Genomic DNA, 24,395 nt, shown 5'->3' with positions numbered 1-24,395 from the left:
AGACCATTTTATTAATGTAGGCTTAAAATAATTTTATAATATTTGGGAAAAGACAGTCACACAAAGGTCATTTATACAATGATTTCTAAACTTGGTACATTTGAAATATGAAAAATTGTCATTACCCTCTAAAGTTAGTTTATTGAGATAAAACTATTTTTAAGCTGGTCTGTAACCTCCTTGGTTTTCTTTTTCTTTTTGTTAATAAATGTTCCTTAGTTTTTTCGGTTTCATCCCTTCTTAGAACTCTCAGAATTCTGAGTACTAAACTTATTTTTCTTCTCAAAGTACAATAAATCATTCTTGCAATTAATATCACCAGTTATTAAGAATCTGAGTCACAAGAATTCATTATGACTACTGCTTTGGAAATGGTCAATATTTTGGGTTAAGATACTCCTAAGACTAATGTATTAAAAGATAATATTAATTGAAAAAATATGGGAGTTGAGAGCAGGAGGATTAAGAAAAGGTGAGGTAGGGGCTAGAGAGATAGTATAGTGGGAAGAATGCTTGCCTTGCCTGTGGCCACCCTGGGCTTTATCCTGGCACCCCACATGGTATTCTCTACCCCCGCAAGAAGTAATCATAAGCATAGAGCCAGGACTATGGCCTGAGCTTTGGCAGAGGCCCCCAAATGACACAACAGCAAAAAAAGAAAAGTTGATGTTATCTTTTAGTACAGACCTGCTTTAAAATGATTCCATTTGGGGCTGAATAGTACAGTGGGTAGGGTGCTTGCCTTGCATGTAGCCGAACTGCGTTCCATCCTTGGCATCCCATATGGTCCCCAAAGAGTGACTGATTCTTGAGTACAGGGCTAGGAGTTATCCTGAGCACCATCAGGTGTGGGCCAAAAACCAAAGGGAAAAAAAGTTTCGAGAGCCAGTATAGCAGTTAAGGTGGTGCAAACTTGGGTTCAATCACGGGTGTTCCATATGATCTCCCTAGACCACCTGGAGTGATCCCTGAATGCAGAGCCTGGAGTAACCACTGAGCATTGCTAGGTGTGAATAATCCCCCTGAACCTGCCCCCCACAAAAAAAATAAAAGATCCCATTAATTATTCGGTGATGTTGGCTGGAGAAGCTGTTCCTGCCAGTCCTTAGGTTGACTCTCTAGTTTTGATTTTTTTCCCCAAAATATTTGTTTTGATTTTTTTTCTCAAAAAGACATTTCTGTCTCCTCTAGTCAGATGAGTGTATAAATTGAATCCTAAGTTATATGCTAGGCTTTTTGTTCTTTCTGAATTGTATTATCTTTTAGATTATTCTACATACTATGTCTTATGTAAAATTCAGCACCTGAAGAGGATTTTATTAAAATGATTTTGTTTAAGTTAAAAAAAAAAGACATTTCTTTTAAAAAACATTACTGTGTTTCTCAAGATATTACCCTGTAGTTACTACTTTATACTTTCTTTTCTAAAGAATGGCAAACTTTAACAATTAAGTTGCTCTCCCAAATAAATAGGGCTTTAAATTACCATATACTTACACTGTGTGAAATTATTTTCTTAATTGGTTTAGTTACCTTGCATCTGAAAAACAACAAAACCCACTTTGTTCCAAAATTAGAAGGCTGACTAAGAGACAGTAAGATACCAATCTTTCTTTTATCACTAGTCATGAAGATGGACTTGAATGAACTCAGTAACTTAATAAACGCAAAAGTGATCTTGTCTCTCAACATACAATGTCAAGCCAGTAGAACCAAAAAAGGCACACTCCAACTGGAGTAACACAGGAGAAATATGTACGATGATTTTTTAAAAAAAGGTAGAACAAACTTGTAAGGAGATTATTCTGTCAATATATGTAAGTAAGCTTATGCTGATTACAACTGAATTATTGGAAAATTTCTTCTAAAATAAAACTCAGCTAAGTTGGCCTAAATTGCTTGCGAATCTTTTATTTCCTTGGATTTATATACTACAATCTCACTTTTGCCTTAGAAACTGAACAGCCTATCAATAAAGCCTCTCTTCAGCCACTGATACAGCTTCAGCAGTATAGCAGTTGACTTGTATGTGTAAAGCCTGGGTTTGATTATTGTGTATGCAACACGTACATGCACACATCCCCTCCCCCCCCCGCACCTCCCTTTACACACACACACACACACACACACACACACACACACACACACACACTCCACAAGTATAACAGCTACTGCATGGAACACTTTTAGTAAAATTCTGCATTTCAAAATACCATATGAAAACCAGCAGTTTTCCCTCTAATCTATATAACCACTTCTCCCATTTTTTTTGAGGGGATGAACCCACAGTGGGACTCAGAGCTTACTCCTGGATCTGTGCTCAGGGATCAAACCAGGATTGGCTACGTTCAAGGCAAACAAAACCATACCCTCTGTGCTACTTCTTTGCCACTCGCTCCCATGTAAATAACTCTTATCTTACATTGTTGTAGGAAGAGTATCACTTACTAAGCAATAGAAACTCAGCTGAAATTATTTTTGTTCAGTTTTAAAACATCTCAATATTAATTTCAAAGATACAAATACCAATGTAGCGGTGACATTTTGACATTTTGGCACACTCAGGAGAAAAGCTTGTGTTTAGGAGGAAGTGACTTGGTTCATATTTTGTATAGAAACTTGTCAGAAAATATAAAATATTGTAGAAATTGTGAAGAATGTCTCTGAAAATGTACACGGTATTCCCATCAGTTCACGGTAAGTTAGTATCCTGACTATACTCTCATCAGAAGTTTTAAAAGTTTCTTTTGCCACAGACAAAAAAGTACATACAACCCTCAGTTATGTTTTATTGGTTTTTGGGCTTTTGGACCATGCCTGACAGTGCTCACTGTTACTCTGTGCTTCGGGATCACTCTGGCAGGGTTTGGAGTGGGATGGGAAGATGAGAGACCATATGGAGTGCCAGAGATCAACCCCCCAGTTGGCCACATGTAAGGCAAGTGCCCTACCTGCTGTCCTATCACTCTGGTCCCAATGCTTGTTAAGGTTGAAGCAACAGGAACACTTGAGGAAGAATGCTGAGTAAGATAATACTAAGCAAGCCACCTCCCCAATATTTGTCAGCCATATATGTCAGCTGTTCCTTCACCTTGTGGGAGACACCAACATTCACGTTACTCTGCTGCCCCGCTCCTGGCGGCCAGCAACAAGCCAGACTAGTCAGACAGTGTCTGTCTCCTCCAGTTCTGTTTCTTTCATGTAAAAGAATTTCAAAGCAGGCTTTGTAGGGACAGAGTGGCAGCTCTGCTTTGTCTGCAGGGACGTAGGCTCCATTTGTTCAGTGATCCTTTCCAGAAGCCTATGCATTGCTATGTAGTTTCTTCTCTTTTACTGTCTTTACTTGCAAGAGATGAAAAATAAGTTTAAAAAGGCACATTAATATCTTGGTAAACATTTGGGAATCTAGGACAGGAATGTGACTTAATGACGTGGTTTCAATCCCTGGCACTTCATAAAAAATCCAAACTAGAAAAGCAGGTGGATATCTGTTGCTAAGAAAGGAAGGAAAAATGAGTTTTCTGCACCAGATGGTGTCATACAATGCTGTATTATGATCTATGGTGAACATAGACAGGAGTTTATTAAAGTAGATAAGGCACTATTATGGGGTCTAGTTATTCTTATATAGATGAAATTGTCTTAAATAGGCTTCATTTTCTTTTTTATGTTTTCTTTTATATTTTTATTGAATCACCCCAAGGTAGTTACAAAGCTTTCATGATTGAGTTGCACTCATACAATGATCAAACACCTTTCCGTTTGTCGGTGCACATTTTCCACCACCAGTGTTCTCAGTATCCCTCCAGCCACCCTCACCGCAACCCGCCCCCTGCCTTTGTGGCAGGCACCTTCCTTCTTACCCTCTCTCTACTACAGGGCATCATGGTTTGCAATACAGCTTCTGAGCGGTCAACATGTTTGGTCGTTAGTCTACTGTCAGCACACATTTCCTATCCCGAGCGATCCCTCCAACCATCACTGACTAAGTGGTCCCTTCTCCATTCCAACTGCCTTTTCCCCCAGCACATGAGACAGGCTTCCAACCATGGAGCTACCCTCCTGACCTTTGTCTCTATTGCCCTTGGGTGTTAGTCTCATATTATGTTATTTTATATGCCACAAATGAGTGCAGTCGTTCTATTGACTTCACATTCTAAATAGTATGCAAAAGATGTTTTGATTGTTACATAAACTGAATTGCAGTGCTCTTGTTTTTAGTTGCTCTGTATTTCATATTTTCAGTCCTGTGAACTTTTGTTAATGAACTTAGCTGAAATAGGTAAGGTCAGGGATGTTTGGTCTGTCCTATGATCCCTGAGCACAGAGTAACAGTGAGCACTGCCAGGTGTGGTCCCAAAAAAACCAAACATCCCTGTTTGTTATGGTCTATCATCCCCCCATCCCACTCTAAACCCTGCCAGAGTGATCCCTGAGCACAAAGTAACAGTGACCACTGACAGGTGTGGTCAAAAAAAACAAAAACCAAAGAACAAAACATAATTGAGAGTTGTATGTACTTTTTGTTTGTGGCAAAAGGAACTTTTGAAACTTCTGCTCTGCTTAGAGGTAGAGCAGCATGTCTTGCATGTGTGGGGACCCCAGGTTGCCCCCCACCAATCCCAAGAAAAAAACTTTTAATTAGAAATAGGTACAGTCTACTCAGGGGTAGCTTTAAAAACATACAAAATGGGCCAGAAGATAGTACAGAGGTTAGTTAAGGCATTTGCCCTGCATCCTGTACCAACCTTACTTTAAATCTTCAGTAGCACATCTGGTTCCTTGACTATCACCAGGAATCACCTCTGAACATAGAGCCAGGACAAGCCTTTAAGCACTGTAGGATGAGGTCATACAACAGAATAAGAGAACATAGAGAAGTGTGGTGTGTATGTTTGTGTGTGTGTGAGAAGAGTAGACTCTTTCTAGTTTATCCCCATACATTATCCCATTATCAAAGTCCTTCCCCATTAGGAAGCTGTTGGTGGTTTTTTCCTGTTTCGCAGATTAAGTTTTAAAAATTGTTATTTTTAATGAACATATGTGTACATAGTTGTAGCAGAATCCAGAAGAGCTAGTAAAAAATAATTGTTCTTTTCTACACCTATCCTAGACTTTTTTTCCTGATTCCAGAGACAACCACTTTCTATTAATAGCTTCTAGCATATGCCTGCATTTTCTATATATTTTTATGAGTCCCCATGTATGTTTGTATGTCTTATATAATAGTGTACCCATTTCGTACCTTGTAGTTATATTGTATTTATCTTTTTCCTCTTATAAGGACTTTTCCCCATTTTGCTACTACTTATTTTTGTTTATTAACGTTAGTAAAAAAATGAATGAGTGCCAGATGTGGGGATTTTATCAGAAAGGGTGGTTAAGGTTGTGACAGTTGATATATGTGATATCTTTCTTAGTATTACTAAGGGTATGAAGAAAGCTGTATCTTTTGTTCTATGCTAAAACTTTTTTGGGGGGGAGTGAGAGACTCACCCAGTGATGCTTAGGAGTTACTCCTGCTTCCGCATTCAGGAATCACTCCTGGGAGTGCTCAGGAGACCATATGAGATGCTTGGTTGGCCTCATGCAAGGCAAGCACTATTCCCATTGTACTATTGCTCCAGCCCCTTTTAAAACCTTTTTTCCTCCAGGTTTCCCACCCCCCTCCCCCCATATCTGGCTGTGCTCAAAGCTTACTCCTCACTCTCAGGAATTATTCCTGGTGGTGCTTGGGAGAGACATTTGCAGTGTCAGGGATTAAAGTGGGACCAGCTACATGCTAGGCAAGTGCCTTAATCTCTGTACTATCCAGCTCCACTTTTTGATGTACAGTTATCACACCCCATTACCATTAAAGTGTCTAAGACTATTATTTCTAATGTATACTCCTTTCACTCCCTGTAAATATTCCCCATATCTCACTTTTGTATCCAAGGCCAAAAGTTTATTGTCTATTGCCTTGTTTTTCTGTGTACCACAGATGATAATCTCTAGTATTTTAAATTTTTTTTTTTTTTTTGGTGTAGCGGGCCACACCCAGCTGTGCACAGAGCTTACTCCTGGGTCTGCACTCAGGATCACTCCTGGCAGGTTCACCATATATGGTGTCAGGGATTGAATCTGGGTTGGCAGTATGCAAGGCAAGCACCCTATCCTCTGTACTATCAAGTTCTATCCAAGTTACTGTGGATTACAAGATTTCATCTTTTCTTATGGTTGTGTAATATTTAATTGTACCTATAATACCAGTTTCTTTATCCATTCATCTGTGGTTGAGCATTTGAGTTGATTCCATGGAATATTCTTTTGTTTATCTGTACAACCCCAAATAACTAGCAGCTTAATTGAACTAATATTTTGAAAGCTTTGTTTTGATAAGTTTTTGGGTCTTAAAACTGTGTTACTGATTTTCTGTTATCTTTCTCATTAGGGTCAAGATTATGAATTTTTTAGTAATAAATGGGATTCATATTAAGCTCTCATCTTATTTGAAGGATAATAGGACATTTATTTAATATTCTTTTTAAAAAATTTATTTAATATTCTTAAACTCCAAAGAGATACTATCTGTACTTTGTAATTATCATTAGTGTTGTTCTCATTAGGTCATTTGAGAACATCCTCTTCTGGATGATTTCCGCTAAACACAAAACCATCAATATATTATGTATAATATCAATTTTTAAGTGTTACAACAACACTTTATTTGAAACCAAACCTTTCCATGAGAGATGCTATCACTATGAAAGGCTTTTTTATTTGCTAATATTGAATTTTTTTTTTTTGCTTTTTTGGGGGCACTTCCAGTGATGCTCAGGGGTTACTCCTGGCTCTGTGCTAAGGAATTAGTCCTGGCAGTGCTGGGGGGACCATATGGGATGCCGGGGATTGAACCTGGGTCACCCGCATGCAAGGCAAACACCCTACCTGCTATACTATTACTCTGGCTCCTTAAAATTTTTTTAATTAAAATTTTTTTAATTGAATCTCAGTGAGATACAGTTACAGATAAAGTTGTTAATGATTGGATTTCAGTCATACAATGTTCCAGCACCCATGTGTTCACCAGAGTACATTTCCCACCACCCACTTACCCAGTTTCCCTCCCACCTGCATACCTCACCTGCCTCTATGGCAGGTACTTTTCTCCCCTCCCTGTAACAATTACTAATTTATTTTTAATTGAACCACTGTGAGTTATAGAGTTTAAAGTTTTTTGTGATTGAGTTTCAGGCATACCAGTGTTCCAACACCCAGTCTTGCCAGTGTCTAATTCCCTCCATCAGTGTCCCCAGTTTCCCTCCCGTCCCCTAGCCTGCTTCTGTGGTGGGCACTTTTAAACTTTTTTTTCCCCGAACCCCTTTTTGTCACTGTGAATTATAATACTGTTACTGATAAGATTTCGCTTGTGTCACTTTACTTCCTTTCAGCACCTAGCGTTGGTTCAAGAGTGACCACTTTTCTTTATCATTTCCTTTGACAAAGTGGTCATGTCCAAGTATAATGAAATCTATTTTATCTACTGCTCTATGTTGATCCTGGTCATGATAACGATACCTAAATGTTTTGCAGTAGTGAACACAAGAGTACACACATCTCTGTTGATGTCCTGTTTTCATTTCCTCTGGATGTATGGCCAGAAGTGGGATCGATTGTTGGATCCTATGGTATAGTTCTATATTTGTTTTTTTAAGAATTCTCCGTAATGACTGATGTTATTTTCATACCCAGCAGTAACCTGAAGTGATTTCCATCCTTATGGCCAACCCTTATTATTTCTGTGTTGTTTTTCCTCAGTTGAAGGAACATTGTTTTTAAACATTATGTACCTTTCAGGTATAAATATGTACAAATATCTGTACATACTATATTATACGAGCTGGAGCGATAGCACAGCGGTAGGGCGTTTGCCTTGCACGCAGCCAACATGGCCGACCCGAGTTTGTTTCCTCCACCCCTCTCAGAGAGCCTGGCAAGCTACCGAGAGTATCTTGCCTGCACGGCAGAGCCTGGTAAGCTACCTGTGATATATTCAATATGCCAAACACAGTAACAGCAAAGTGTCCAATGGAGACGTTACTGGGCCCACTTGAGCAAATCGTTGAAGAATGGGAGGACAGTGACAGTGACAGTGACAGTGACTATATTATACACATTACGGAAGTCTAGTTTCTATGTGCCATCACATAATTGACCTCCTTACACAGTTTACAAACTTCCCTTCCTTCCTTGTAGTAACTACTGTTGCCTTTTGGTTGTTTTTGTTTGGGGTTCTCCCTGATAGTGCTGGGGACTATGGCTGGCTCAGGGATCAGGTACCACTCTCTCAGTGCTCAGAGGACCATGCAATGCTGAACATTGAACCTGGAATATATACTCTGACCCACTGAACTAGCTTTCCAGTCAGTTTCTTGCCTTTTTGATGATAGCCATTCTGTTAGGCATTGGTGAAATATTTGATGATTTTTGATATTTTTCCATATACTTTTTGCCACTTATATGTCTTTAGGAAAACATCTATCCAGTTTCTCTGCCCGTTTTAATACTGACTTATTTGGTTGCTCTTGATTGTATGAGGTTTATATTTTACATATTTTGGATAATAGCCCCTTATCAGATATGTGACTTGCAATTATTTTCTTCCATTACAGAGGTTTACTTTTTGTCTTGTTGGTTTTCTTTGCCGGGCAGAAGCTTTTTAGTTTGTAGGGCCACTTGTTTATTTTCGTTTTTTGCTTTTATTACGTAGGATGACTGTGTTTGGTTAATGGCAGTGCTTCTCAAATTTGCTGATGATAAGTTATGTAAGTGTGCTGTTTATTTGTTAAATGTTTATCCTTGTTTAATAAGGGAATAAGAAACAGAATGCTTCACAAAATTTGCAACATTTTTGAAAATAGCATTTTGGAGCTCTTTTTTGTTTGCCTTTTGGGCGGTGTCTAGTGGTGCTCTGGGTACTACTAGCTTAGTACTTAAGGGTCTCGTTGATGCTAATGAGTGGAGCCCTTGGCTCATGTATGCAAGGCATGCACCCCAGCCCATTGAGCCATCCTTCTGGCCTAGGACTTATGTATTTTTAAGCTTTTGTTTTTATTTTGACAGTACATACAGAGACTACTTCTGGTTTTTCTCAGGAATGACTCTTGGCATACTCAACTATATAATGTTAGGGATTCAAATCCAGGTCATCCGAGTGCAAGGCCAAGTGCCTTATTTCCTGTACCATTTCTCCAGCCCCTCACTTATTTTTAAAGTAGCCTCTGCATATGACGTTTCCTTATTGGCATTCTCTAGTTTTATTGTCAACTTCCTTTCTAGTGTATTATTGGCAGTCACCAGAGTATATGCAGATAGTGGTTTTTTTTTTTTGTAGGAGTACTGTCATTCATTCAGCCACTAATTAGCTGATTGATTTGGGCATGAACTCCACCTTACTTTTTTTTTTTTATAATTTTATTTATTTTTTTCTTCTTATATTTATTTATTGAATCACTGTGGGAAAAGTTACTAAGCTTTCAGGTTTTTCTCGGTCATATAATGGTCAAACACCTTTCCCTTCACCAGTACTTATTTTTCACCACCAAGAACCCTAATATACCCCTCTCTCCCCCCCCCCAATGCCTCTGAGGCAGATGATTTCTACTTAACTCTTCTCTACATTGATTACATTCATTATTTCGACAAAAGATGCACCATTATTGTTTAGAATTTCCCCCCAACAATGAGAATTGCTGAAAAGGCATTGTGAAATACTTTGTTTTCTATAGCTGGTTATGAGAATCATATAATGTCACGCGGCCACAATTTTGGATTTCTGCAAAGAGCCAGATAATTACGAGATTGGTTTCTGTGCGTCTGGTGTTATGGCTGTGCCGGAGAGCTGCTCGTGGGGGGCAGATAGTGTGTTTTATGCTCACTCGCTGATTTCTTAGTAACAGGCTTCCTGGAAAGAAGAGGAAGTAATTAGCAAGGATGGTTAAATATGTTACTACTACTTTACTTTATTGGTCTGTCCTTAGAAAATGGGGTGCAGATTGGGGGGAGGGTGTGATTTGGGGTAGATGCATTGTCAGGGACATATAGAGGCCTAATAATGAACTCCTTTTCTTAATGCAGTTAACTTGTTTTTTGGAGGTGTACCCCTAGCAGTGCTAGGGTGAGTATGCAGTGCCAGGGATCAAACCCAGAACTTTGCACATGCAAGCATGTGACTTGAGCCACATCTCCAGCCCTGCTCACAATTTATTTAACCTTAATTTTGTCTGTCTAATCTCAGCAGTGAGGACTGTGAGTGACCAGGAAAGAGAGGAGGAAAAAAAAGATATATGCATGTTTTCTTTCTTAGCTTTCACAGCATAGTACAGATGTTACCCCTCCCTTGAAAACAATATTTGTAAATGCTGATTATAGTCCTGTGTTATCACCCAAACGTTTTTACTTTGTAATATAGATAACATACATATGTGTGTGTGTTTTAAAGTCTTCTTGTTGCTCTTTTTAAAAAGTCCTCTTATAATTATTTTTAAAATACCCGTTATTTTACTTTTGTTTGTATATGTAATACTGGGAATCAAACAGAGGGCCTCACATATGCAAGATAAGTGCTCTGCATACATCTCTGGCTTTTACACATTAGTTTAATAAATTGTAATTTAATCACATTGTAATTCTGATCATTAATTATAAGGGTAACCCATCTACATTTTAAAATCATTTTCATACACTATAAATGGACAGTTTGTAAGTTGGAAATGATTTCCATGTTTCACAATGACTAGATTATTTTATTTGTAAGTTTCTGTTGTTTTTGGGTCACACCATTCTGTGCTCAGGGCTGACTTTGACTCTGCACTCAGGGATCACTTCTGGTGGGCTCAGGGAACCATAGGGGGTGCTAGAAAAAATGGCCCAGCTATGTGGAAGGCAAATGCCCTACCTGCTGTACTAGTGCTCTGGCCCTGTAAGTTATTTAAGGGCTTCCTTTGGGTTAGGTTTTGTTTGATTTGTCTAGTTGAATATTCTAGCTAATTTCATGAGAACACAGACTTGGTGGGCTGGATGAGTGAAATACGTTATCTCAAGTGAGTCACTTTCTTTACTAGATTCTTTGGATCTTGCAGGAAGACAGATGAAATGTTTACTGTAAGAGAGAGAGAGAGAGAATGAGAGAATGTGTATACATATATATGTATAAATGTATAAAATAAATTTTGCCATCTTAATATTTTAAGTGTACACTTCAGAGGTAAAAATTGGGGGTGATATGAGCCAACAACTGGAGGTGCTACTCCCAGCTTTTTTTTTTTTTTTGGATTCATGATTAGTTACTTTATAAGAAAGTTAGAACACCAATTTGTAAAGTTAAACTCCATTTGTGAGTATAAAGAAGCCCTGGAGCTGAGGAACAGTTTTGACCTTGGGCAGAATTTGTGAGTCTGCTGCCTTCAGATCAACCTTGGGCTGCTCTGTAAAACTCGTATTTCTCCTCTGTGTCAAAATCTCACCTTCCTGGTGTCTGAGTTTTCACAGCTGCTGCTTTTTGAAATAAGCATCAGTGAGATGTTTTGGGGTTTTCACACCACTGATAGCAATTTTGGTGGAGGTAGTGATAATAGATTTCCGGTATATTCTATGCAGAGGAACTCGATTGAGGCACAGAAGTCTGGTCACAAGGAGTAAGCCACTGTTTGGCTCTGTGCTGAGGGGTCACTCTTAGCAGTGCACAGGGCACTGTGTGGTGCATGGGATTGAACCTGGACCTCCTGCATGCAGAGCATGTGTTCAACCCTTTGGGCTATCTCCCAGCTCCTGAAGTATTAATTACACTTTGAAAACATATGACTGTCTTTTTCCAAAACATATTAGCACCCAAACAGATACTTTATTCATTAAACATTAATAACACTTCTCCTCAATTCACTTTCTGTCTGTAAGATTATACCTATTCTAAATACTTTTTCTATAAATAGAATCATACGTATTTGTCTTTAAATATGTCTTATTCACTTAGGAACAATATTTTAAAGATTGATTCAAGTTATAGCATATATATTGTATTCTTTATAGCTTGTGTTATATTTATTATAGTCATTCCTTTTTATGACTGAATAATATCTTATTCAGTAACTTACAACTTTAAAAACTGGTTAGTTTTCACCCAGACATCCTTCAATTCTTTTACGATGTTAATTTTTTTATACTTTGCTAAATGTTGGATATGTAAGTTGATGAACAAATCATCTTGTAGATGTAGGATAGGATCTCATGAATTCAGTGAAACTTTTGTAGTTTTTGGTTGTTTCATACCATTTAAATTTGGGGACTGTAGCAACAATTCTCCCAGTCTTAATTGTCTTCCTTTGGAGATGAAGGGTAGAATTTGAAGTCACTGAAAATGTTGTCAGAGTACCATTCCTAAATTTTTGCCGTTTCTACTCTAACCCCCTGTTGTTAATCTGCTACCTCACAGAGATGGAATTCAGATATTTGAATTGGGAAACTGGAACCTTTCTTCTAGGCACATGAATGAATCTTTTTCTCCTGCTGCTCCTTAACTATAGCTAATAGGCATACTGGTTAATCCCATGCTGTTCTCTAGATGGAGTTAGATTAGTGAGCAGTAGGAGAATACTTAATTCTTTATTCAATACCAGGCAACATAAAGTTGTGTTGACTTAAGCAAAAAGGCCAGAGCTATGTTGGTAAAAATTTTCAAGCTTGCTTGCTTGCTTTCTCCTTCTTTCTCTTTCTCTCTCTCTCTCTCTCTCTCTCTCTCTCTCTCTCTTTCTCTCTCTCTCTCTTTCTATCCTTTCTTCTATCCTTCCTTCCTTCTTTCCTTCCTTCCTTCCTTCCTTCCTTCCTTCCTTCCTTCCTTCCTTCCTTCCTTCATATTTTTGTGCCACACCCTGCAGTGCTCAGGGGTCTCTCCTGGCAGGTTCGGGGAACCATCTGGGGTTCCAGGGATCAGACCCAGATTGGCCACATGAAAGGCAAATGCCCTACCCACTGTATTATCCCTCTATCCAACCCCCCTGTCCCTCCCCCCAAAATTTCCAAGCTTAAAAAAATTCTTTTTCCAAGCTTGGTCATGTTCTTTTATTTATATATACTGTAGCACTGTCTTCCCGTTGTTCATCGAGTTGCTCAAGCGGGCCCAGTAACGTCTCCTTTGTGAGACTTGTTACTGTGTTTGGCATATCGAATACTTCATGGGTAGCTTGCCAGGCTTTGCCATGTGGACAAGATACTCTCAGTAGCTTGCTGGGCTCTCCGAGAGGGGCAGAGGAATCAAACCCAGCTCGGCCAGGCCAGCCACGTGCAAGGCAAATGCCCTACTGTTGTGCTGTCGCTCCAGCCGGGCCTTGTTTATATAGACTATTTTAAAGTAACTCTAGTTTTAAAGACATTTAATGCTGTTTCCTTTAGCTGTCTCCCAACCTAAAATGAATTTGGAACTATATTCTGTTTTCTCTTTGATTCGTCATTCCGCTATCTTATCCTTTATAAAATTGATACTAGGGCCGGAGCGACAGCACAGCAGGTAGGGCATTTGCCTTGTACATGGCGGGCCCGGGTTCGATTCCTCCACTCCTCTCGGAGATTCCAGCAAGCTACAAAGTATTTTCCCGACACAGCAAAGCCTGGCAAGCTCCCCGTGACGTATTCAATATGCCAAACACAGTAACAAGTCTCACAATGGAGACGTTATTGGTGCCCACTCGAGCATATCAATGAACAACGGAAGGACAGTGCTACAGTGCTATACCTTCTGTGTCATAATCCAACTTAATAATAAAAATCTAATTTTTTAATTTATAGATTGACTCTGGATTAGGCATAACTAACCAAATTTCTTAGAGGGAAAGGATATATTTAAGGGTGTTTTTTCCTTCTTCACTTTTACAAAATTATTCTTCAATGTAGGAATAAGAAAATGTGAGAATATTCAGTGATTAAAATACCAGGTTTTGGGGCTGGAGAGATAGCACAGCGGATAGGGCTTTTGCCTCGCACGCGACCAACCCGGGTTCGATTCCCAGCATCCCATATGGTCCCTTGAGCACTGCCAGGAGTAACTCCTGAGTGCAGAGCCAGGGGTAACCCCTGTGCATCGCCGGGTGTGACCCAAAAACAAACAAAAAAAATACTAGGTTTTATTCACCTGAAATATTAACATGGTAAAATAATGGCCTTTGATCCAATTGATCTTCATCGGTTCTATTTATTGTCCTTTTAACTTTGATGAGTCTATCTTTGATACTTAGCATAATGTTTCCATAATTCATCAATATTGTAGCACATATCAGAACTTCATTTTTCCTATGGCTGAAAAATATCTTATTGTTTTATTATTCCATATTTTGTCCTTTTATCTGTTGGGTGGTTTGTACTTTTCTGCTACTGCTGCTTTATAATATACAGGTAGTATCTGTTGGAATATTTATTCTTTTTGATACATACCTAGGAATGGAATTGCTAGGCCTTACAGAAATTTTACAATTACAGTTTGAAAAATCATCAACTGTTTTGTACAATAGCTGCATCCTTTGCATTCTTATTAGCAATGTATGAGGATCCAGTTTCTCTATATCCTTGCCAACAAAGATGTTAATTTTCCCTTAAAAAAATTAGTCAAACTGATAAGTGTAAAATTGTATCTCTTTATATAGTTTCTCTTAAACTTCCCTAATGACTAAAGTTGTTGAGCATCTTTTCATGTGCTTATTGGTCATTTGTTTTATCTTATATAGAGAAATGCTTTTTCAAGTAATTTGCTCATTTAATTTTATGATTATAAAATTTCCCCCTTTTTTTTGATTTCAAAAAAATTTTTAAAGTGAATTGCCTTATTGCTTCATATAAAATTACAAATTGCATGGGAATTTCCTTCCTTTAAGCATTCTAAAGATGTTTCTTTTACTGTTTTCTGCCTTGCATTGTTTCTAATTAAATTCAGTAATGGTTTTATTTTAGTTGTATTATATGTCTTTTTTTTTGTCAGTCCTTTCAAGATTTTTCTCTTTCTTACTTTTCAGAAATTTTGTTTCCTTGCATTGACCACACCTGGTGCTGCTCAAGGTACTTAGGCTGTGGTTGTGTGTTACTCCTGTGGACCTTGAGGAACCTTGTGCCAGGTTAAACCCAGGCTTTTATTTTGCAGAGCATACCTCCGTCCCTTGAGCTATCTCTCCAGCGTCAATTGTATTGTCTTAATTTTTTTTAATGCTGGCTCAAACTTTTTTGGTTTTTTATCATAAAAGTGCCTGACACTCTTTTATGCTCAAAAATATTTAGTTGAGAACTATTTGTTTTATTTTAAACTTGTATTATATGGGGGTTTGAGTAGCTTTTACTCTAAATCTAGTTTATCTTTAATAATATAGACTCTTTTTGTTCTTTAGGAGAGAAATGTCCTTGATGTGACCTCTTTTCTGTCTGATAAGTTAAGCTCTGTGATCCTGAGGTTATTTTTTTTATTAGTGAAAGTTGGGGTATTTTTCAACTTTCTAATCATTGGTAGTTTTTTCCTCAGTATTGTTTCTTTGCAGAAGTTATACTATACATTAGTCTCTCTTCATTCTTCATTTCCAGGACCCTTGACCATTTTCTGAAGCTAAGTATGATTCTTTTCTATATTCCTATGTAAAATTTCCAGAAATTTATGTAAAAGGTAAAGGTAAAGGTAAAGGCCCTCCCGTTGATCGTCGATTTGCTCGAGCGGGCCCAGTAACGTCTCCATTGGAGACTTTGTTGTTACTGTGTCTGGCATATCGAGTACTCTCGGTAGCTTGCCGGGCTCTTCGAGAGGGGCGGAGGAATCGAACTCGGGTCGGCCATGTTGGCCGCTTGTAAGGCGAACGCCCTACCTGCTGTGCTATCACTCCAGCCCAGAAATTTATGTATAATTTATTAATGAAATTTACACATAATAGACTTTTATAAAATACCTTCCACCTGCTCTTCTCTTAGTTGTTGTTGATGTCATTGTAATGACCAGGGTTGCACACCTTTCCATGGTGCTTTCTGAAATTTGTACTTCTTTACTTGCTTGTCGGGGAATGCACTCTTAGTGGAGGCACCCAAATTATGGTTGTGGTGCTTGCTGGATTATCACTGGAGTGCTCTGCATTTGGTTTCCTGGAGTTGCATTTCTAGGATCATGGTGCTCACACATCTTTATAGTTGTGGTATTATTGGGGTTCACACCTTTGTGTTGTGATGCTTGCACTCAACTGGCTTAATTGTGGCTGGAAATTGCTTCTAGCACTGTGGGTTGAATATAACAGAGTTCTCTCAAATAGCCAAGCTGCTCAAATCATGCTTGGAACATATGCTAATACTGGAGGAGATTTGAATTTCTAAACGTATGCTTGCAAACAGGCATTTTAAGCCCCTATTCTGGAATATAATCTTCTCTGCAAAGACAGTAGAATATATAGTAATACCTTTTATTCATAAAAGAAGAAAAATTGGGAGAGTTTGTGCCACACCTTGTGTTACTCAGGGATTACTCTTGGTTCTGTGCCCAGGGATCACTCTTGGCAGGGAGCCATGTGTGGTGCCATAAATCAAACCAGCTAAATCAAGGCAAGCACCTTCCCATACCCTGTACTATCTCTCTGGCTATAGTAGCTGCCATTCCTAGCAAGTTTTGGGACCCAAAGCCACTCCTGGTCATGCTCAGTACAGATGCAGAGCTGACAGTTTGCTCAGCTCTGCCAATGCAGTGCTGTGCAGGTTCAGCAGTACCCAGGGGTCACCAGGGCTATACCTGACAATGCTCAGGAGGTGATGCATAACATTTCAGGAGTTGGAGGAATAGATAAGTAGAGGGGATAAAGTTTCTTGAACTGACCAAGGTTCAAAGTACGATTCCTCAACACTCCATATGGTCCTCCAAGCATGAGCACCGCCAAGAGTGATTCTTGAGTACAAAGGCCAGGAGTAAGCCCTGATCACTGCTGGATTTGGCTCACAAACCAAAATTTTTAAAAAAAAGATTACCTTTGCAGTACCACTAGGGCTATCTGGCTATGCTGAGCTGCAGGGGACCATGTGGTGTCAGGGCTCAAGCTCAAGTCCTACCCCATTGCCCCACCCCATGGAGCTATCTCCCAGCCCCTCCTTTGCTCTCTTTTGTACTATAGCTGTGCTGGTAATAATTTCTATGTTTTATTTTGTGAAAAAAGTTTATTTTTCCCTTCATATTTTTTGCTGCCTATAGGATTCTTGGACTTGCTTTTTTTTAGTGCTTTATTTCCTTTCAGGGTTGCTGCTGATGTTTGTTGACGTGACCGGGAGTAACACCAGCACTTGTCTGCGATGCTCATACATTTTTCGTTGTGGTTCTTGTACACTGCCCTGATGCAGACAAAGGCAAGCAATCATACTTGAGGCACACACGGTCTGCTTTCGTGCTCCCCAGGGATTGCTGTACATTCCAGAAGTTAAATTTCCTGGCCATGGTGCTCTCACATCTTTTTAGTTGTGCTTGCTGGAATTTCATTCCATCTTGGAAGTGCACGCGCACATGTGTACGTACACACACACACACACACACACTCCACTATGGTATAGCTGGAAATCGCTAGTGGCATTGTGGATGGCAAACAAAGCTGCCAGATTTCCATCTATGTGTGTGGGTTACCTGAAATTTCATCCAGCAACCAGATCTTAGGAGAGCAGGTGCTCCTAACTCCTGTGCTCATAATTCCTTTGGGCCTCTTTCAGTGTTTAAACGTCATGGTCTTCTAGCTTATGTAATTTTTGATGAAAAATGTTTTCTCAATATAATTTCTTTTCCTTTGCCTCTTCTGCCTCTTCTCTGAACAACTTCTACCTATGGTTTTGTGTCTTAATTAGTTTTGGTAGTTTGAGGCTATTATTAGTTCAAATATTTCTTCTGTCCTATTCTCTATATTTCCAAGATTTCAGCTATGTGTTTAATGAATCATTCAACATTGTCCCACAGCTCTTTAATTTCTTTTCTATTCTTTTCCATCCCATTTCCCCGTACCTTCTTTTGCTCTTACTTAATTCTTTTTTTTTTCTCCCTCCCCTGCTCTTACTTAATTCTTTTGGGTTTAATAGTAAAACATTCCATAACTTTACTGAATTCTTTTGCATGATTTCCCTTTTTGTATAGTAGGTTGGTGCACCATGCGATTTAAATCTGTGGTTAAAGACTGTAGGACAGTAGGAATTGAGCTCTTATAATGGAATCAGTCTGGTCTGTGAGTTGACCTCTATTGTACTGCTATGGTGTTACTGTAGACTTCAACTTTCATTCAAGAATTAGCTCTCTTTAGATTAGGAACAGCTTTGCCAGAGTCCTTCCCACTGTCTGCTTTATCTTCAATGTTTAAATCTCATTTTCTTAGCCAGTGGGATATTACAGTGGGCAGGGTGCTTCCCTTGCACATGGCTGACCTGGATTCAATTCCCAGCACCCGATGTGGTCCCCTGAGCCTGACAGGAGTGATCCCTGAGTGCAGAACCAGGAGTAAGCCCTGAGTACTGCAGGGTATGGCCCCAAAACCAACACAAAGAAAACAAAACAAACAACCCCAAAACCTCATTTTTTCTTTCGTTCCTTTTCCTTGGAGAGGACGTTTGCCATTCTCTTCCCTCCCCCCAGCCATACACTGCGGCTGTTTATTCCTCAGTGTTGATGCAGTGCTAGAGGTGGAAGAGAGGTACTGAAGTGAGGGACATTCTCTATTGTCCTATCTGTTTCTGTTTCAGGGAGTCACACATCCTTGGATCTGAGGGATGAATGAAGCTTTCTCACTGCAATCTCTATAGGTTTAGGACAGTGATGTTTTCCTGCTCCTCTCCTACAGATGAAGCTTTTTATCTGCTGTCTTCCTCCAGTTTAGACAGGGTGATTAAAAATCATCATTCCACAAAGTATGTTTGTAATACTCTCTTTGATCTGGAACCAACTCCCTGAGCAAATTTTTTGTAGATTTTGCTATTAATGCTGTTAAAGATGAATACTCTTTGAGACTGGCTCTCAGACTGTTATTGACTATATTGTAAATATAATTCAGTAAATGTATTTTTTCATTTTGACCATTTATATTTTCTTGAAATTTTAATCATGCATCTTATTGATAAAAGTTTTACATGACAGATGCTAGGTTACATCTGGTTTCTACAACCCAATGCTTACCTAACAAAATAGATGGGTTTCTCCCTCTCACATCAACTTATTCTCCAAGTTCAAGACACCAACAAGGTGTTCTCGAGTTCAATTTGGATCTCATAGTAATGTCCAATGCAGACTGAGCACAATGGCTCAATCATGTGTCCTGAACTGCCCATATTTCTGATCAAATACATATACATTTATTCACTCATTCATTCATTCATTCATTTGGTGTTGGTGTAAAAACTGAACCAAGGGTGCCACACAGATAAGGCATCGCGCTGCTGTTGAACTGCATTTTGGTCCTGTATACTATTACTGGTTTATTATAAAATTTAAAACACAGAAATGGGCAAAAGAAGAGAGAACACAGCAAAGTGCTCCTATATAGGGAAGGGAATGACTAAAAAGAAAGGACTTGTGCCCTCCCTGGATGTATCACCCTTTCAGTGCTTTGTTGCACTCACCAACCCAGGAGGTTACCATTCCCTGAGCTTATGTCTTTGAAGGAGGGGAAGGGGAGGTGGAAGTTCCATTGTAGGCGTGATTGATTAAATCTTTAGCCATTGGTGATTTGCCCACTCTCTAATTTGGGGATTAGACGTCATGCTTCAAAAAGTTAAATTACATCTTTAGTTCTTCTGACAAACCCCTCCCAATCTGTAGCTACCTAAGAGGCGCACCAAGAATCACCGCATTGACATAAACTCAAGTGTGTTTGAAAGGGGATCTTTGGATTAACAGAAGATTTTCTCACCTCTTACTCAGGAAATTCCAAGGTTTTTAGAAATTCTTGTACCGGGAACCTAGAGGAAAACCAAACATGTATTAATTCTAAGAGTATAAAATATGCCTTTTGGGAACTCTTTATAAATGTTTCTTTATAAACATTCAGTTGAGAATATCTTTAAAATCAAAGTTATGTATGTAGGTTAGGCAACAGTTGTGGTGAAATGTGTGAGTTTGATATTTGGTACTGAAAAAAAGGTACTCACATTTTAAGTTTGTAATTGCAAATTGTACAAAAATCACATTATTTGGGCTATTTAAAGGGAAAACATCTATTCTCTTAGACCTTGACAGAGATCCCAGAAAGAGAGAATAAAAATTCAGTGTTTGAGCTAGTGGTATATACACTTCAGAGTACATTATGTTCTTAGCTGAGTGAGATAAGGCATAAAATTAAAGTTACCACCAGGGCCTTGTTTGGAGATGGAAACAAAATTTGTTAAAGGTGCTATCTGTCTCAAATTCCTCAGTGATTGAAAAAGTATAACTTTTTTATCATTTTCTTCTAGGTGATTTACTGTTCTTTTGGTGGAACATCTAAAGGACTGCACTTCAATAACTTAATAGTTGGACTTGTCCTTCTTACAAGAGGCAGAGATGAAGAGAAAACAAAATGTAAGCGTTTCATCATCTCAAATTGATTATACTATTATTTCTGTGTGTAATACTTTACCTCAAAATTCTGATGACAGGCAAAGAATTTGAATTAATGAATCACCAATGAGAAATATTTTTGTTCAATAAACACTTGAAAAATGTTCAATGTAATTATCATTAGAGAAATATAAATGAAAAGGATAATAAAACAACTTTCACACACATTAGAATAACCAAAATTTTTAAAAAGACAGATAATATAATGTCTATTGGTGAGAATGTGGAAAAACTACAATACTTCTCCATTGCTTCTGGGAATGAGGTGCCTAGCGGTTATGATATCAGTTTATCCTTTGGGTTATGCATTTCATAACCCAACTGTTCATAATTTCAACAGTAATATTTCAGATATATATATATAATATCTGTCTAAACCAAACTTATTTTTTCACATTTAATTTTTCACATTGTATCATATTTGCTCCAGATCTTGTATTTTAAGAATATTAACATTATGGTTAAAGTGAGGGCCTCTGTATCTCAAACCTGCTCTTCCCTTAGCAGAAAACTACTTATGAATTTGGTGATCTTTTGTTTCTCAGATAGGGTTTTTTTTAATACTTATGACTTTTTTTCATATCCTTAAACATATCTTTAAACTGTTCTGAAGACCTTCAATTTGTTTTTTCTTCAATATTTTTTAATAAATAGTATACTACAAATTATTTTGTAATTTGGCTTTTTCTCTGAATTTTTAAAAGCTTATCTTGAAGTATTTAATTTCCTTATTCTGTCACATACCTTTATGTGTGCATGTATCTCAGTTTACAAAATTTTTTGTTGAGATATTTATTCTTTCCCCACCTCATTTTTACTGTTACAAAGCAGGTGGTTTGGTTAATTTTCTTATATCTTGTACAAATGTAACAGTTTCTCCAGGGTGTTCATGGGTTGACCCTGAAGTTTCTAGAATATATTCACTCTTACTAGAATTTGACTAGTTTCCTTCCAAAATTGTAGTGCTAATTTATGTTCTGATTAAATGTGTATAAGAGGACCTGTTTCTTTCAACTTACTGCAAACACTTTGTATTGTCACACCTAAGCATTTATGTAAATTTGGTGTTTTATAAATTATTATTGCTGATTTAATTTGCAATGCTGAATATTTTTAGAAATGAAAATATACTTACTATATACCAAATTTTTTTTCTTGTGGAGGGAGGCCTCCCAAGCAATATTCAAGGGGTCTAGGAGCCATTCCTGGTGATAGTCAATTGAGTAGGCTGGATAGTTCATTTCTTGACCCTGCCTGTGCAGTGCTCCGCAGGTTCTTGGGGCCATTAGGATTACACCTGTGGTGCACAGGGAGCCTTGGATTGTCAGTTGGAAAGACTTGGGGCCTTTGAGCTATCTCTCCAGCTCTGTAAGTGACATATTTGTAACAAGCATTCAATGATTGTTACCTTTCTCTTCCCTTTAGGGCATATTAATATATGATAGAGGTACCAAACATACTTAACCTGCCTCCATATTTTCAGGGGAAAAAAAATCACCCAGCACCACCCCCTCCCAAGTTCCCTCAAACAACAAACAGAAAGTGCCCTCTAATCGCACACAAGACTATTACCCCACCCCCTAATTATCATTCCAGGACCCTGCAGGGGATGATATTCCCCACTCTGGTAAACACTAAATGGTGATATTAATTAATTCATTATTTCTTCTAGACATATTTAGTCTTTTTGCAAGTGAATCCGGGAGCTATGTTGTACGGGAAGAAATGGAAAGAATGCTTCATGTGGTGGATGGTAAAGTTCCAGATACACTCAGGAAGTGTTTCTCAGAGGTATATTTAGATTTATATTTCCTCCCTAACTGCTGACAGAGTATTAACTCTTAGTTGTATAATGAGTTTAGCTATGATTAATAGGTGTTTGTTTGTAGTGTATTCTTGACATTTTTATTTTTAAGAGTTGCTGTCTCATTTATTGTACTGTGCTCAGAAATTCATGACACTCATTACTGCTGCATCTGTGTATTGAAAATTCTCAGTTCTACTCTGAAGGCAGATTTCTATGCTCAAGGTGTAATCAAATACATTTTCACAGTTATATACAAAGATTCACACGTATGCGTGCACACACAATCCTTCAAGCTTTTGAAACAGCATTCACATTACATTGACATTGTTTTTTAACATGGCATGTTAAGTGTGTCACCCTTTGGACCAGAGCTACTTGTGACTTTGTGGTCCATTAAATCTTATTTTATTGGCTGAAAATATGGCTTAGCAGTAAAGTACTTACCTTGAATGTGAGGGACTGGGTTTGATCCCTGACACTACAAAAAAAAAAGGAAAAAAAAAAACCTATTTAATATTTTTACCTAAGTGATTTGGGCTGGAGCGATAGCACAGCGAGTAGGGCGTTTGCCTTGCAAGCGGCCATCATGGCCCACCCGAGTTCGATTCCTCCGCCCCTCTCGGAGAGCCCGGCAAGCTACCAAGAATATCTTGCCCTCACAGCAAAGCCTGGCAAGCTACCCATGACGTATTCGATATGCCAAACACAGTAACAAGTCTCACTATGAAGACGTTACTGGACCCGCTCGAGCAAATCGATGAACAACGGGAAGACAGTGACAGTGACCTAAGTGATTTGTATAATAAGATACATTTAATTTTTTTGTCTTTTTTTTCTTTAGTTTTCACAAATAAAATATTTTGAGGGCCTGGAACAATAGAATTGTAGCAGGTAAGGTGCTTGCTATGCACTCAGCCTATCCAGGTTCAATCCCCAGCAACACAAATAGTCCCCCAGACTCCACCCAGGATTGATTCCCTGAGTGCAGAACCAGGAATAAGCCCTAAGCACTGCCAGGTATGGCCCCAAAAAACAAAAATAAAATAAAATCTTTTCATTCTATGTAAGGTAAGCAATTAAACGTGCCTGTCTTTAACCAGAAAAAAGGGTTTTTTTTCTTTTTAGATATCTTTTAATATGAGAAGTCGCTAGGGATAGAAAATTTATGGTTTGGAGGTGGGGGCACACACCTACCAGTGCTCAGGGGCTATTACTGGCTCTGTGCTTAGGAGTGATCCCAGACAGTGCTCTGGAAACTATATGTAGTGCTGTGGGATCAAACCAGGGTGAGCTTCATGCAAGGCAAAGTACCTTACCTGTACTACTATTTTTCCAGTCCCTTTTGACCCACTTCTGTTTCACAGATTTGATGGTTCCTCACTGCTTTTGGTTTTATTTGGGATTCTTTCATTCATTTTGTATTGTTCCTTTTTGATCTATATGGGTACTGTCAGTACTTCAGTCATATGTGTATCTCTAATTCTAATATCTTATAGGATTTTCTGTTTTGAATTTTCTCTGTATTGATAGCTACTGGAGATTTCCCTTTCTTGCTTTTGAACTTGGCTGTGATGCTTTTGGTAGTGGTTATTGTATTATATGTTGGCTATTTTCTGTGTAGTTGGTGCAAAATGATTGTCTTCCTTCATTTTTGGCTCTGACATATTAACTATAAGTTGCTGTACTAATATTTTAATACTTCAAGACAAACTAAACTGTGATTTTTTTCCCCCTCCGGTAACAAGCAATTGCTGGTCAGGGAAAAAAGTACTCTTTTCTTTGCACAACAGATTAACTGGATTTTTCATTGATATGTCATATACGTTAATATTATTTGTTCATTTTCAAGGAGTATATATACAAATACACATATATTTTTATAAAGTTTATGCTGATACCCCTTTTTGTTTGTTTTTGGGGGTCATACTTAGCAGTGCTTAGGGGATTCCTTCCAGGTTATTGAGTGCTCAGGTTCAGTCCTGGCAGTGCTGG

The 24,395-nt window shown here is 38.4% G+C and overlaps 1 protein-coding gene across 2 annotated transcripts in view; it reads left to right on the top strand.

Moving 5' to 3' along the window:
• The window catches only part of USP32 (ubiquitin specific peptidase 32), a 192,907-nt gene that overhangs the window by 68,191 nt on the left and 100,321 nt on the right, over window positions 1-24,395 (top strand). For both annotated transcript variants that reach the window (XM_056126699.1, XM_056126700.1), the window contains exons 3-4: window positions 20,452-20,557; window positions 22,269-22,387. In XM_056126699.1, coding sequence (XP_055982674.1) covers window positions 20,452-20,557; window positions 22,269-22,387 — 225 coding nt within the window. The remainder of the gene's footprint in view (window positions 1-20,451; window positions 20,558-22,268; window positions 22,388-24,395) is intronic.

Source organism: Sorex fumeus, unplaced genomic scaffold (genome assembly GCF_029834395.1).
Source record: "Sorex fumeus unplaced genomic scaffold, SorFum_2.1 ptg000063l, whole genome shotgun sequence".
In the NCBI taxonomy this organism is placed as follows: domain Eukaryota; kingdom Metazoa; phylum Chordata; class Mammalia; order Eulipotyphla; family Soricidae; genus Sorex; species Sorex fumeus.
Note: the sequence above shows the minus strand (reverse complement) of the source record. Positions and strands in the feature narration are given on the sequence as shown.